The sequence below is a fragment of the Sciurus vulgaris genome, assembly GCF_902686455.1.
Source record: "Sciurus vulgaris genome assembly, chromosome: 1".
In the NCBI taxonomy this organism is placed as follows: domain Eukaryota; kingdom Metazoa; phylum Chordata; class Mammalia; order Rodentia; family Sciuridae; genus Sciurus; species Sciurus vulgaris.
The window spans coordinates 87,272,262-87,288,167 of record NC_136461.1 but is presented as its reverse complement, the minus strand read 5'-3'; the positions used below and the strand labels follow the sequence as shown (position 1 = coordinate 87,288,167).

At 35.9% G+C, this 15,906-nt stretch overlaps 1 protein-coding gene across 4 annotated transcripts in view; it reads left to right on the top strand.

Moving 5' to 3' along the window:
• The window catches only part of FRRS1 (ferric chelate reductase 1), a 56,127-nt gene that overhangs the window by 19,469 nt on the left and 20,752 nt on the right, over positions 1–15,906 (top strand). For all 4 annotated transcript variants that reach the window (XM_079100838.1, XM_079100836.1, XM_079100835.1 and 1 more), the window contains exons 5-6: positions 1,222–1,369; positions 3,601–3,783. In XM_079100838.1, coding sequence (XP_078956964.1) covers positions 1,222–1,369; positions 3,601–3,783 — 331 coding nt within the window. The remainder of the gene's footprint in view (positions 1–1,221; positions 1,370–3,600; positions 3,784–15,906) is intronic.

Below are 15,906 nucleotides of genomic sequence, written 5' to 3'. Positions count from 1 at the left end.
CTCTATTAACCAATATAATTGAAACCATAAGGGTTTGTGTCATTTCTATGCTATTGGACCTTCACTTGTATAGACAGTTTTGGTATAGTAATGATACCAGCTTACTGATGCAATGGTTTGTTTGGCTTTCTTGTTGTTTTATTTCACCTGTGTATAACCAGCTCTAGACCAGATCATGGCACTGAATAGGCACATGGTAGACATTTGTCAAGTGATTGAAGTATAGCACTACTATAATACTCACAAGAGCCATCAGTTAATACTTGAGTGTACATGACATATGGAATAACCCTTTGTAAAATGTGTGCTCCTGCTGGGCACAGTGGCACACTTCTAATCCCAATAGTTGGGGAGACTGAGGCAGGAGAATCACAAGTTCAAAGCCAGTCTCAGCAATTTAGTGAGGCCCCTAGCAACTTAGCAAGACTCTGTCTCACAATAAAAAATGAAAAGGACTGGGAATATATAGCTCAGTGGTTAAGCACCCCTGGGTTTAATCCCTGGTACCTTAAAAAAAAGTAAAGTGCTTTTTGGCAGCATTACTTCTTATAATTTAAATAGTTAGAAAATTAAACCCTGCATTGCTTCTCAGAATTATAAAAATTTATTATTATATTTCCTTATTCCTGTGCAAGGGGAAAAGGAATGTCATAAAGCCATATAAGGATTCCTGAGTGGTGTTACAGATGTATATTTCAAGGGAAAGATTGCTCACCTGACATGTCTTTATTTTCTGTTTAACTTTACACACAGATCCCCAGGACACAGTAACAGCATTGCACTGTGTGTTGGGTGGAACATGAGAAAGGGAGTATGATCCTGGTGAGAGCAGGTTGTTGCTTTTGCAGCCCCTGTAGAGCTCCTTGCTGTAACTGCCTGTTATTCATGCCTTTTGGAAGAATGTGGATGGTATACTGCGAAATGAGTAGAAGTTTGTTCGTTATTTATTAAGGAGCAGAAATCTGTGAAAGTTAGTCCTTGAGTCTGGCACTCAGGCTGCTGTTAGCATGCCCAAAGAACAGAGGAGCAAGAAAAGAGAGGAGTGGGGTAGAGAATAATTCAAGTTCATTTAGTGATGGGGTGGAAGAGTCATTAGAGATTTGCCTCAGGTGAGTTCCTAGTTCATCCTCCTATCTACCTTTTTCTTCCTTTAAAGTTTTGATTTGATTATGATGGACTGTAATCAGTGTTTTGTCTAATCTCACTGGTACTGCTTTTCAGAGTCACAGTTGTTGTGAAGTATAAAACCTACTGGGTGAAGGTTCCTAGTCAGATAATTTCCCAACCAAATGCACTTCCTTTTACAACACCTGAAGCTACAGTATCACCATCATTGACACCACCTCCAGTTTCCCATTTAACCAAACCAGTAAGTAACATTTTTATATGTTAACCAAATGCAATTGAAAGTAACAATAGGAAAAAAAAAAAAAAAAACCAATTTTTTGGAAATTGTGGTTCTATTCTTGGCAAAGTGCATAAAGAAGTAGCTGTTCTGGATTGTGACAGCAAGTTTTTGGACTTTCTGTAGAAGTCTGAAGGAAGTTTCATGGCAACAGTATGATTTATAGGTAGGAATAAAGAAATGGAAGACACCCTGCATGATGAAGGTGTGGTTATAACATTCACATATATTCTATACTAATAAGTGGATATATGTTCATTTTAAAATAAGTGTGAGGAAACTCACTCCTTCCTTTCATCTTTCCTTGTGGCCCAGAGTCAAACACAGAGGAATCTTAAACGGAATTTAGATCTGATTTGAGGGAGATTCTTAAAGTGGTGGTATGAGTCATATCTTATTTCATAAAGATTAAAGAGTACTGAGGAATTCTATGTGCTGAACCCCAGAAAGTTTCTTGCAACTCATTGGTTAGAATTTCATCTAGGCCCTCTGATTCAAAAGAATTATTATTGAGAAAACATCTTAGAAAAGGTATGTGAAATATTAGGAAGAAGTGTCCTACTGAAGGAAATTCTGATAAATTAGACTGCTTGCTTCAGAAGTAGGTATAATGAAAATGATTTGAGGCAGTTTGTTACAGTTAAGAAAACAAAGTTGGGGCCTGAACCCTGACTTTTCTACTTTTCGTGGATATTTGGAGAGATTACTCAATTTTTAATTTCAGTTTCTTCACTTACAGAATCAGAAACAATATCTGTCTCTTAATACACTGCAAGAATTAAACAAATTAATGAATATATGTTTTCCATCCATGCCTAGCACTTAATAGTTAGGAAACATTAGTCTCTTTTCTCTTTCCTTTTGTCTTTGTCTCTTTGTTCACATAGACATGACTAAGTAAATACAACTATGTAAGATTAGTCTTACTTTGTTTTCCTTCTTTTCTGCATTTTTTAAATATGTATATGACATGTTTGATGATGTTATTATGAAAGTGGCACTTTTTTGATCATACAATAATATCTGTTATTTGTATGAGCTCTCACTGAGCTCTTAATGCTTACTTGAAAGCTGTTTTAGGGGAATAAACAGTTTGTACCTCAACTTTCTAGTAGGAATTTGCTGACAATATTCTTGTTCCTCCATGTAGTAATAAAAGGCATTAGCTCTTGTAGGAGCTTTTACTGTTTCTTTGTGCTACGCATGCAATTTCTAATTATAGGGAGGTTCGTTAAGAATTCCTATTAAAAAAAAAAAAAAGAATCCCTAGCATTCTAGCATTTTTAGAGCTAGAAGAAACCTCTGGATCTGTTTCATTTAGTTTCCCTCTTATGTACTTGAAGGTAAAGGGCATCAGTCCTTTGGCTACTGTGATGGAGTGAAGAAGGGAGCAGAGATCAAAGTCATGTTTCTTAGTTCCTAGTGGCTTGGTCTCTTCACTTTGTTGTGCTCAGTTTTAGTCTAGTTATATATAAAGTTAATGTTTAGCTTGCTTTTGAAATATATTCACAGCCCATTCTAACAAGGTTGACTTGTTTGCTCTACCAAATTGTAGAACCAACTGTTTTTAGACTCTTCCTTTTATGCAGCATACCAAGCAGCTCTGGATTAAATCACTGTAGATCTTTGTTTTTTCCTTCCCACTAAATTATTAATACTTGAATGGTGGTACTTATCAGGGTAACTTATTTTTCTTGTATTACTTTACAGTTTTACAAATTTAGAATCAAATTTGAATCTGAATTTTGAAAGCAGAGTTCAAGATCTAATTATAAAAACTTTCAATGATTTGTCTGCTTTTAAAAATGCTTTTTCTGAAATCTAGAGGATATCTATTAGACAAGATTGCCAATGTGGGTACATTTCATAGAAGTTTCAAAATTTACCAGAAATTTTGCTCTAGAACCTGCTTAATGTGAAACATTTTGTGTATTAAAGAAACTTTAATGTTCTTGTACCTTTACAGGCCAACTAGTATAAAGTTTTTCGAATTTTAATTAACATTAAGTTTAAAAGTTCACAGCCTAATTACTGTTTCAAAAATTTTAATTTGTGATGTGTCTTCTGTTCCCTTGTTTGAATTCATATGAAAAAGTTCTCTCATTAAAACCCATACTGTAAGGTAGCATCTGCTCTCTGATTGGTAATGAACTGCTTGTTTAATAAGATTTTTTTTTCCCTTGTCATTTTTCTAGTTCAGTGCGTCAGACTGTGGGAACAAGAAATTCTGTATTAGGAGTCCTTTGAACTGTGACCCAGAGAAGGAGGAGGCCTGTGTTTTCTTGTCCTTCACAAGACATGCCCAGTCGGTGATGGTGGAAATGAGCGGTCCTGGAGAAGGCTATTTATCCTTTGCATTTTCTCATGACCGATGGATGGTTAGTTCCTCTCATTTATATAGGTGGTAATTAAAGGAGAATCACTGGAGTGAGCTTTAATCAGTAGTAGATTAGTTCTTTCTTCCAGAGTCAAATGATCATACTTATGGGTGGAATGGGAAAGGAGAAACTAATTTAGAAGATTCCAAGTCAAATGGCTGCGTATCGTGATTTTAATATTTGGGCAATTACATACCTCCAGGCTGTCTTAAGCATAGTTGGGAAGATTTTTTTTTTTTTTTTTCCAGTAAATTTGCCACTTGATGTCTGTCTCTTTGTGATAAAGCAGGGAGCACAATTAGAAAATGTACAAAATAAGTCACATTGGAAATGCTTTCCAAACCATATTTCTTTACTCAAGTGGCCAAAACTAAAGCATTGGTTCCTTCTCTTAGTGTCCCTGCTTTAGTAGTCAGCAATGAATTTCATACAGACAGAATTAAACCCGTGTTTGCAGATAGAATGTACTGATCAGTGGGCTCCTTTGTCAGATATGCAGAAAGCAGCATTTGTTCCAGCTGATTGTTACTCCCCCTGGGTGTTGCTGAATGGATCAAGTGATTCTGTAGGTGGCAGCCTTGTGCTGTGGTGTTGAAGAGCAACATGGTGCATACACATCCTGATTTCCCAGCAAAAAGGAAGAGCCTTCTGCTAGGATAAGTCCTATTCAAGCAGAGTTGGCAGTGGGGGACCTGGATGACCACCAGTGGAGAAAGCTCCTGGTTACCACATCAGCAAAGGAAAAGAGTATTTTAAGAGTTTTCTTCCTGTCAGGATATAAACTACTTCTTTGAGATCTCAAATAAAAATAGATAGGAAAAGAAAGGAAAGGGAAGGGGTAAGGGGAAGGAGAAGGAGAAGGGGAAGGGACTTTGAGATGGCTCTAATAGAAGAACTAATGTTATCTCTGAAAGTGCACTTTAATCACATTGGTCCTGGTACACCTGCCCCAAGTGTCACAAGAAGTCAAGTGCGACATTTTTTAGGTAGTGACATTTCAGTATATGTACATGACTCCAACAGTTTACTGTTTGTCTTTAGAATGCACATGCTACCCTCTTTCATGAACAATAGGCTATATCTTAAATCTGTGTTATACAAGGTTTGACATGTGCTTTAAAATTTTTTTTTAGAAATTTCCCATTTTAAAGTTGCTTTTGTGGGAAGTTTTTTATATTTTTATGGAAAATGATGCTGCAATTGTTCAAAACATTTTTTTCTCTTTCCCATTTGTAATTACTATCAGACCTATAGCCTGTTCTTTTGGGTATTTTCAAAGCTGGCAAAATCAATTAAGTTTTGGGCATAAGATGAAACAGGGTTAAGAATCAAATAACTGTAAAACTAAAACAAAAGGTGGTTAATGCTCTTATAAATGTGATATAACTGGCTATGAAAGAAATTTTGAGGATGAGTCAAAAAGGATCCAAGGGCCTTGTTGAATAAATTTATAATTTCATTAGGGTTTATCTCTGAGGTACAGTGCTCACTTAGATAAATACTCTAGTCACTTAAAAAAACAACTCATTTCAGTCACTTGATAGCTCAAAGTCATGTGTTCATATACCAGCATATTTCTTTTTACTGGTCACATAAAGCCTGCAAGGAGGAGGAAAGGACATTATCATTGTGTTGAATGTGGTAATGGATAGACAGCAGATAGGCCAGTTATTTCTGTTCCAAACTGCAGGCACCAATGGCATAAAAGCTTTATCTCTAATTCAAGATATGTTTATCTTATTAGAAATCTTATCTCTTTCTAGTATAGTACTCATCAAAAATGTTTATAAAAAAGACTTAATTATGCAGGTGCAGTTGATTTACAGAGCAATCCTATTTAATGATAAAATCATCTGTACACCTGTTTGCCTAAATTGGCGGAAATGAATCGTCTTCAAAATATATTTTAAAAGTGGTTATTTCTATTTTGGGTTGTTGTTTTTAAATTCTTAGTGTATTTTTATGACCTGCTATATTTTTTGAGTATTTAATATACTTTTAAATGCTTAAGGTGTCTGATGTTATGAATACAGATTAGATAACCTAAATCATACCTTTTTAAAATTTGGTTTGTAAATTAATGATAGCAATTGTTTTAGTATTGAACTTCATCACTAAATTGATGAACTGTATAATTTTCCATATTTTTGTTAATGATGACTTGCTAATATCTGCATTTTAACTGAACTTCCTAGTATTGAAATCTTCCCTATCTGAGATATTTTGTAAATAATATAAAGTCTATCAAGTGTATACATTATTAGTTTCTATTCTTCTCCTTCCCCTGCTGAGTAGGAAAAAACCCTCAGACTCAGTTTCTCCCACTGTATACTCACAATATGAATCACTTCTCTGACCCCAAAGATGTGGGGATTTTTCTCCACACCACAAATAACCCATCAGTTATGTAGTGGATATCAGCTGGGTGTCCTCTAGTTCAATTCTGTTTTGACACCAGATACCTGGAGATAGTGCCAGACCCCACAGCTTGAGGACACAGTCCCCAAGACTGCCCCTACTCTTCCTTAAGATGCCAATCACAAGACCTGTTTTTTTTTTTTTTTTTTTTTTTTGTGGTACTGGGAATGGAACCCAGGTCCTCGCACATGCTAGACAAGAACTCTACTAGAGCTACATCCCCAGCCTGACCTGGGATGTTTTACATGTGCTTTTACATGTGCTGACTCCATGGACTTTAAGTCAGGGTTCCCAATGCACCCTCCTTGGGTTCAATTAATTTTCTAGAGCTACTCATGAAACTCAGTGAAACACTTGTATTTTCTGGTTTATTATAAATAATATTACAAAAGGTACAGATAGAGAAGTGTATATTGAGAGGTATGGGAGAAAGGATATGGAGGGCATGTCATCTGGGAATCTTCAAATGTTCAGCTATCTAGTAGCTCCCTGTGCTGCTGGTTCTTTGTGGGGGCTTCCTAATGTAGGTATGATTGATTAAATCCTTAACCATTAGTGATCAACTTAACATTTAGCCCCTCTCTCCTCCTCAGAGGTTGGGAGAGAGGGTTCAAAGGCCCAACTGTCTAACACTGTAGCTACCTAGGTGCTGCCAGTATACCAAGAGACAAATCATTTGGAGATTTCAAGGTTTTAATAGTTGCATGCCAGGAAGGGGGAAAGAATACCATGTGTATATTTTGCAGCATTACACTTGCCCAGCATCATCTTGCTATATACATAATCTCTCAATGATCAATTCTGGGATATACCCAGTTCTGATCTCTCTTGGACTCCAGATTATGGGTTCCAGTTGCTGGTTGGTCTCAGGTTCTTGGACAACATAAGTCAACATCTTTAAAATTGAATTTGTTGTCTTCTTTCTTTAATTCTCTTTATTGCATTGTACTGTCTCTGCCTTTGCTTATTCCTTTATTATCTGCTCCTGCATTGATGTAGGACCTCTCACTATTCTTACTGCCCCCACAATTTTCCCTCTGCATTTTATTCTTTTTTTTTTTTTCCTTTGGTACTGGGGATTGAACCCAGGGATGCTTTATCACTGAACTAAGTCCACAGACCTTTTTATTTTTTCTTTTGAGACAGGGTCTTACCAAATTGCTTAGGGCCTTGCTAAATTTGCTGAGTCTGGCCTCAGATTCGCAACCCTCCTGCCTTAGCCTCCTGAGTCACTGAGACTCTAGGCATGCAACACCACTTCCAGCTGCATTTCATTCTTCACACAACCTTTGGAATTCTCTTCCCAAGATAACTGAGACCATCTTAAATACATCCCTCAAACCTTTGATGAACCTTTAGTAATAATAAGAAAATTGTTCTTCTTTAACATGACTCTCAGTACTCTTCAAAGTCTTGGAAAATGCCTGTTGGGATTTTTATTTTATTTTTATTTTTTAATTTTATTATTTTATTTTTTTACTTGCAAAAATTTTTATTAGGTATAACAAGAAGTATGACAAAGATAGCACAAGAAAGAAAACTAAAATTTAAATCTCACAATCAAAGCAAAAATCCTTTAAAATATTAACACACAGAATCCAATACCAATTTAAGAAAATAATACATCATAACCAGGTGTCATGGTGTACCTCTTCAACGTCCCCCAAAACCTCAGGTGTTGAAGTATTGGTGCTAGCTATTGTGAACTGAGCTGCTATAAACATTGATGTGGCTGTGTTACTGTAGTATGCTGATTTTAAGTCCTTTGGGTATAAACCAAAGAGTGGGATAACAGGGTCAAAAGGTGGGTCCATTTCAAGTTTTCTGAGGATTCTCCACACTGCTTTACAGAGTGGCTGCACCAATTTGCAACTTTACCAGCAATGTAAAAATGTGTCTTTTCCCCCACATCCATACCAACATCTACTATTGTTTGTGTTCTTGATAATAGCCATTCAAATTGGAGTAAGATGAAATCTTAGAGTTGTTTTAATTTGCATTTCTCTAATGCAAATTAAATCTAGAGATGTTGAACACTTTTTCATATATTTATTAATTACCTGTTTGTCTTCTTCTGTAAAGTGTCTGTCCAGTTCCTTGGCCCATTTATTGATTGGGCTCTTTGTATTTTGGGTGTAAAGTTTTGTAAGTTCTTTATAAATTTTGGAGATAAGTGCTCTATCTGAAGGGCATGTGGAAAAGATTTTCTCCCACTCTGTAGGCTCTCTTTCCACATTCTTGATTGTATCCTTTGCCAAGAAAAAGCTTTTTAGTTTGAGTTCATCCCATTTATTGATTCTTGCTTTGATTTCTTGTGCTTTGGGAGTCTTGTTGAGGAAGTGTGATCCTAAGTCAACATGATGAAGATTTGGGCCTACTTTGTCTTCTATTAGGTACAGGGTCTCTGGTCTAATTCCTATGTCCTTGATCCATTTTGAGTTGATTTTTGTGCAGGGTGAGAGATAGAGGTTTAATTTCATTTTACTGCATATGAATTTCCAGTTTTGCCAGCACCATTTGTTGAACAGGCTATCTTTTCTTCATTATGTTTTTGGTTCCTTTGTCTAGTATGAGGTGACTATATTTATGTGGTTTTGTCTCTGTGCCTTCTATTCTGTACCACTGGTTTGCCTGTCTATTTTGGTGTCAATACCATACTGTTTTTGTTACTATTGCTCTGTAGTGTAGTTTAATGTCTGGTATTGTGATACCTCCTGTTTCACTTTTTCTACTCAGGATTGTTTTGGCTATTTGAGGTCTCTTGTTCTTCCAGATGAAGTTCTTGATTGCTTTCTCTATTTCTATGAGGAATGTCATTGGGATTTTAACTGGAATTGCATTGAATCTGTATAGCACCTTTAGTAGAATGGCAATGTTAATTCTGCCCATCCAAGAACATGGGAGATCTTTCCATCTTCGAGGGTTTTCTTCAATTTCTTTCTTTAGGGTTCTGTAGTTTTCATTGCAGAGGTCTTTCACCTCTTTTGTTAGAATAATTTCCAAGTATTTTATTTATTTATTTTTTTTGAGGCTACTGTGAATGGAGAGGTCTTCCTAATTTCTCTTTCAGAGGATTCCTCACTTATGAATAGAAATGCATTAGATTTATGCATATTGATTTTATATCCTGCTACTTTGCTGTATTCATTAATTAGTTCTAGAAGTTTTCTAGTGGAGTTTTTGGGATCTTCTAAATATAGGTTCATATCATCAGCAAACAGTGAAAGCTTTAGTTTTTCTTTTCCTATTTGTATCCCTTTAATTTCTTTGGTCTGTCTAATTGATCTGGCAAGTGTTTCAAGAACGATGTTGAATAGAAGTGATGAAAGAGGGCATCCCTGTCTTGTTCCCGTTTTTAGAGGGAATGCTTTCAGTTTTTCTCCATTAAGAATGATGTTGGCTGTGGGCTTAGCATAGGTAGCCTTTAGAATGTTGAGGTATGTTCCTACTATTCCTATTTTGTCTCGTGTTTTAAGCATGAAGGGGTGCTGTATTTTATCAAACTCTTTCTCAGCATCTATTGAAATAATCATGTGATTCTTAACTTTAATGAGATGAATGACACTTATTGATTTCCGGATGTTGAACTAACCTTGCATCCCTGGGATAGCATAGGTAGCCTTTACAATGTTGAGGTATGTTCCTACTATTTCTATTTTTTTCTAGTAATTTAAGCATGAAGGGGTGCTGTATTTTATCAAATTCTTTCTCAGCATCTATTGAAATAATCATGTGATTCTTAACTGTAATGCGATGAATTACACTTATTGATTTCTGGATGTTGAACCAACTTTGCATCCCTGGGATAAACCCCACTTGATCATGGTGCACTCTCTTTTTAATATATTTTTGTATGTGATTTGTCAGTATTTTGTTAAGGATTTTTGCATCTATGTTCATTAGGGATATTGGTCTAAAATTTTCTTTCCTTCATGTGTCTTTGTCTAATTTTTGGTATCAGAGTGATACTAGTCTCATAGAATGAATTTGGATGGGTTCCCTCCTTTTCTATTTCCTGGAATACTTTGAGGAGTATTGGTATCAGTTCTTTACAGGTCTTGTAGCATTCAGCTGAGAATCAATCTGGTCCTGGGCTTTTCTTGGTTGGTAGGCTTCTGATGACTTCTTCTGTTTTGGTGCTTGAAATTGATCTGTTTGGATTGTGTACGTCTTCCTGATTTAGTTTGGGAAGATCATATGTCTCTAAAAATTTGTGAGTGTCTTCAATATTTTCTATTTTATTGGAGTATAGATTTTCAAAGTAGCTTTTAATAATGTTATGTATTTCAGTGGTGTCTGTTGTGATCTTTCCTTTTTCATCACTAATTCTAGTAATTTGAATTTTCTCTCTCCTTCTCTTCGTTAGTGTGGCTAGGGGTTTATCAATTTTGTTTACTTTTTCAAAGAACCAACTTTTTGTTTTGTCAATTTTTTGAATTGTTTCTCTTGTTTCAATTTCATTGATTTCAGCTCTGATTTTAATTACTTTCTGTCTTCTACTATTTTTGGTGTTCATCTGTTCTTCTTTTTCTAGGGCTTTGAGATGTAATGTTAGGTCATTTAGTTGTTGACTTTTTATTTTTTTAATGTATAAGCTCAATGCAATGAACTTTCCTCTTAGTACTGCTTTCATAGTGTCCCAGAGATTTTGGTATGTTGTGTCATTGTTCTCATTTACTTCTAAGAATTTTTTATTTCTTCCCTGATGTCTTCTGTTATCATTGCATCATTCAATAGCATATTATTTAGTCTCCAGGTGTATGAGTAGTTTTTGTCTGTTATTTTATCATTCATTTCTAATTGCATTCCATTATGGTCTGATAGGATACAGGGTAGGATCTCTATTGTTTTGTATTTACTAATGGCTTCTTTGTGGCATAGCATATGGTCTGTTTTGGAGACGGATCTATGAGCTGCTGAGAAGAAAGTATATTCACTTGATGATGGACGAAATATTCTGTAAAAATCCATTGAGTCTGTATCATTGATTGTATTATTTAGTTCTGTAGTTTCTTTGTTTAGTTTTTGTTTGGAGGATCTATCCAGTAGTGAGAGTGGTGTGTTAAAGTCCCTCACTATTAATGTGTTTTGGTCTATTTGATTCTTAAAATTGAGAAGGGTTTGTTTGATATACATAGATGCTCCATTGTTTGGGGCATAAATATTGAAGATTGTTATATCTTGCTATTTTACGCTTCCCTTAAGCAGTATGAAATGCCCTTCTTTATCTTTTCTGACTAACTTAGGTTTGATGTCCACTTTATCTGATATGAGGATGGAGACTCTTGCTTTTTTATTGGGTCCATGTGCATGGTATGTTTTTCCCCATCCTTTCACCTTTAGTCTGTGGATGTCTTTTTCTATGAGTTGAGTCTCTTGAAGGCAGCATATTGTTGGCTGCTTCTTTACAATCCAATCTGCCAGTCTATGTCTTTTGATTATTGAGTTTAGGCCATCGATATTCAGGGTTATTATTGTGATATGATTTGTATTCCTGGTCATCTTGGCTTCTTTTTCATTTTTAACTTGACTTGGTTTTTCCTTTGATTGGCTTTTCCTTTAAGGTTATTCCTCCCTTTGCTGACTTGTATTATTGCTTTTCACTTCCTCCTCATGAAATATTTTGCTGAGAATGTTCTGTTGGGCAGGTTTTCTATTTGCAAATTTTTTTTTAACTTTTGTTTTTCATGGAAAGATTTTATTTCATCCTCAAACCTGAAGGTTGATTTTGCTGGTATAGGATTCTTGGTTGGCATCCGTGTTCTTTCAGAGCTTGAAATATATTTTTCCAGGCCCTTCTTGCTTTTAGGGTCTGGGCTGAGAAATCTGCTGATATCCGCATTGGCTTCCCTTTGTATATAATCTGACACTTTTCTCTCACAGCCTTTAAAATCCTATCTTTATTTTCTGTGTGAGGTATTTTCATTATAATGTGTCTTGGTGTGGATCTGTTGTAATTTTGTGCACCTGTTGTTCTGTAAGACTCTTGTTTTTGATTTTGCATTTCATTTTTCAAGTTTGGGAAATTTTCTGGTATTATTTCATTGAACAGTTTGTCCATGCCTTTGGTTTGTATCTCTGAGCCTTCCTTAATCCCATAATTTAAATTTGTCCTCTTCATGATATCCCATAATTCTTGGAGGTTCTGTTCATAACTTCATAACATCTCAGTTTGTTCAACTTTATTTTCAAGATTTCATACTTTTTCTTCATTGTCTGGGATTCTGTCTTCCACGAGATCTATTCTGTTGTGATGCTTTCTATTGAGTTTTTAATCTGGTTTATCATTTCTTTCATTTCAAGTATTTCTGTTTGCGTTTTTTTTTTTTTTTTTTTCAGAATCTCTATCTCTTTATTGAAGTGTTCTTTTGCTTCCTGCATTTGCTCTTTTAACTGTTTACTGGAATGGTCATGCATTGCCTGCATTTGCTCTCTTATCTCATCTTTCGCTTCATGGATCATTTTAAGTATGCAGATTCTAAACTCTTTTTCTGTCATTTCTACTGCCATGCTGTCATTGGATTCTATCAAAATAGCATTTTGGTTTGTTAGGGACACTTTCTTCCCCTGGGTTTTCATTTTGTTTCTATATATTCCCCTCTGGCAGTGAAGATCAGAGATACTGAAATTCCTACCTGCAGGCTTATTATGACCCTGCAGTTTTCCACTACCTCTCCTTTGAAGGGGAGATCAATACCAGTAGCACCCAATACAGAGAAAATGCAGCCTTGAACCAGATAGCCCCTATAAAGACTTTAACATTATTGTAATGAACAGGATGAGTTCAGTTATTATTTACAGTATTTGTAGTTGTGAACAAGAGAATGGGGAAGGGTGTAGGATGTGAGTAAATAGAGGTACCTGTCAAAGCGCCTCCAGTCTCCTGTAGGTGTCTCAGGAAGGGAGCTGCCCTTTCAATGATGATGACCACGCCCTCAGGAATAATTCAAAGTGCCTGCACCAACCTCCAAAGGAGCTGGGGAGCCCCATCGAGGGTGCGCTGAGTCAGCACGGAGGCCGGTGCAGTGTCCCTCAGCAGTAGGGGGTCAGGCAGACAGGCTCAGCTACTGGTTTCCATCCTCGGTGTGGGGGCAGGCTGGGAGGATCAGCTCTGAGTCCAACCTTGGTGTTGGGGGCGGGGGGGCGGGCTCAGTGACAGTTTGTGGGGGCGGACCTGAAATTTTTAGTCTAGAACTCTCTCCCCTCTTTATATATTTGAGCTAACAGAACTATCTCCTAAACTTTTCATGTTTTTATACATGTTGTTTTAAAAATTTCTCAGATTAGAAAACCTTGCCTTTATTCTGATCTCTAAATTATCCTCATTTAAATATGCTTATTCTCTAAGATCTGATCTATAACTATCTTTTGGATGGGCCTTTTCCAATTATTTGGCCAATTATAATTTGTCCTCTCAGAGCACTTTTCCTAAATTTCTATTTTGTCATATTTCCTGAACTGTTCTGTCTGCTCCACTGAAACAGTCATATTGTAGCCATCTTTATTTCTTCCTCATTATCCAGCACAGTATTTTCTCATAGAGTGTTTTCTCATAGGATTTTAAATGTTTAAATTGAGTGGGTCAAACATACGGGAGAGCTTCAGTTCAACCTAGGGATTTGGTGGAACTTTTTTTGTTCTTTTTGAGAAGGTGTCTTGCTGAGCTGCCTAGGCTGGTCTTGAACTCCTGAGCTCAAGCAATTCTCCCATCTCAGGCTCCCATGTAACTGGGACTACAGACTTGTGTCTCTACACGTGAAAGTGGTGGGCTTATGTTGTATGCTTCCATGCTGAAAACTTGGGATTTCCAGAACTGCACAGAACTTTTGGTTGTGGTAACATATTTTCCTGTCTTTCATTTAGTGTAGTGAGGAGTGAGTTACCCATTCTCTATCTCCATCATCTTCCCTAATATTTGGGGGCCCTCCTTGTTTTGATTTAGTATTGTAGGTAACTTCTTATCAGTCTGCCTCAAAATCAACAGTTGATTATATTATTTAAATAAAAATACAAAATAATTCCTATGCCTCAATCATGCTAAGCATTCTAGAAAACATACATTTTTTTTTTTTTTTTTTTTTTTGTGGTGCTGGGGATTGAACCCAGGGCCTTGTGTTTGTGAGGCAAGCACTCTACCAACTGAGCTATGTCCCCAGCCCCTACATATGTTGTTTAAGATCAGAGTTTAGCAAACTGTAATAAACTGTAAAGTAATTAGTTTTAGAGTTTGTGGTCCATGTGTTCTCTCTCACACCTACTCAGTCCCATTGTAGAAGTATAAAAGCAGCCATAAAATATACATAGTGGATGGGTGTGACTTTGTTCCAGTAAAATATTTATGGACACTAAATTTGCATTTGAGATATTTTATTTGTCATAAAATAGTCTTCTTTTAATTTCTTAAGCCATTTAAGTGTGAGATACTATTCTTAGTCCATGAGCTGTTATACATGAGCTTCAGGTTAAAATGGTCTGCAGGCCTTCGTTTGTCAACTCCTGGTTTAAATCATGTTTGTTCTAAATTTCTTTAGTAATTCTGGTTTGACTCTTTTAAGTCATATAACAGAGAATAATTGCTTGGCTGAGATTATATCCTTGGGAGTTTTTAAAAGTGGAACACTTCAAAATAAATTTGAGTCTGAGAGTAGGGAAATATATTAGAATTTTACATTGGAATTTATAGCAAAACTTATCTTAATTTGATAGTCTTAGATGTTGTTTAAGAAGTTAGTGATTAGAGCTAGGTGTGGTGGGTGTGCCTGTCATCCCATCTACTCAGGAGAATGAGGCTGGAGTATTGCTTAGCCCAGGAGTTTGGGGTCAGTCTGGGCCTTATAGAGAGACTATGTCTCTTAAAAAAGGGAGAAAGAAAAGGGGAGAGGGACAATGACTGAAGCACATCTGATTAGATAACTTATGGACTATAGATGATAACTTAAAATGAAGAGTATTCATTTGTACCTCACTTAAAAATACTTTGAAGTTGCGACCTGCCCTCTGATAGTCACTTAAAAGAATAAGATCTAACTTTCTGAGTTAAGGTATATTGGAAACTAAAGGATAGATAAGAGTTATATTGGCAATTTCAGATATTATTGGTTATCTCAGATATTTTTGTCTCAATTTTATAACATTAAATCTCTTGAGTGTATGCAGTATGTAGCAATGTTTAAGTGCAATGTCTTCCACTTTAAAAGTTACCAAAAATATCCTGTATGATGTAGTATATTCCTTGTTATTAAAATATGTAGTACATAGATATTTATCCACAAGTAAATATCTGGAAGAATGTTCATGGTAAGTTAAGTGAAAAAGAGTTAACAAATCTGATTAAGGAAAAAATGGGAATGAATACAGATAAGTTTGAGTATACATGAAAGCACCAGTAATGGCATCAATTAGTGGTGGGTTTATAGACATATAAACATGCTATATGCCTAATTTTTATTGATTTGTTTTTGTGATGCTTCGAGCTAAACCCAGGACCTGACACATGCTAGGCAAACGCTCTACCACTGAGTTATATCCCTAGCCCTAGTACATCTATTTTGATCTCATTTCATACTGCATTTGAGTGCTTCTGTAGTCTAAGAAATTTGAAGTAATAAATGAATTCACTAGAATTCACGATTTAATATTGAGTCAGCAAATTATGTTTGAAAGCATCGAATAATATTTGATTAGGAATTCTTAAAAATACTGATA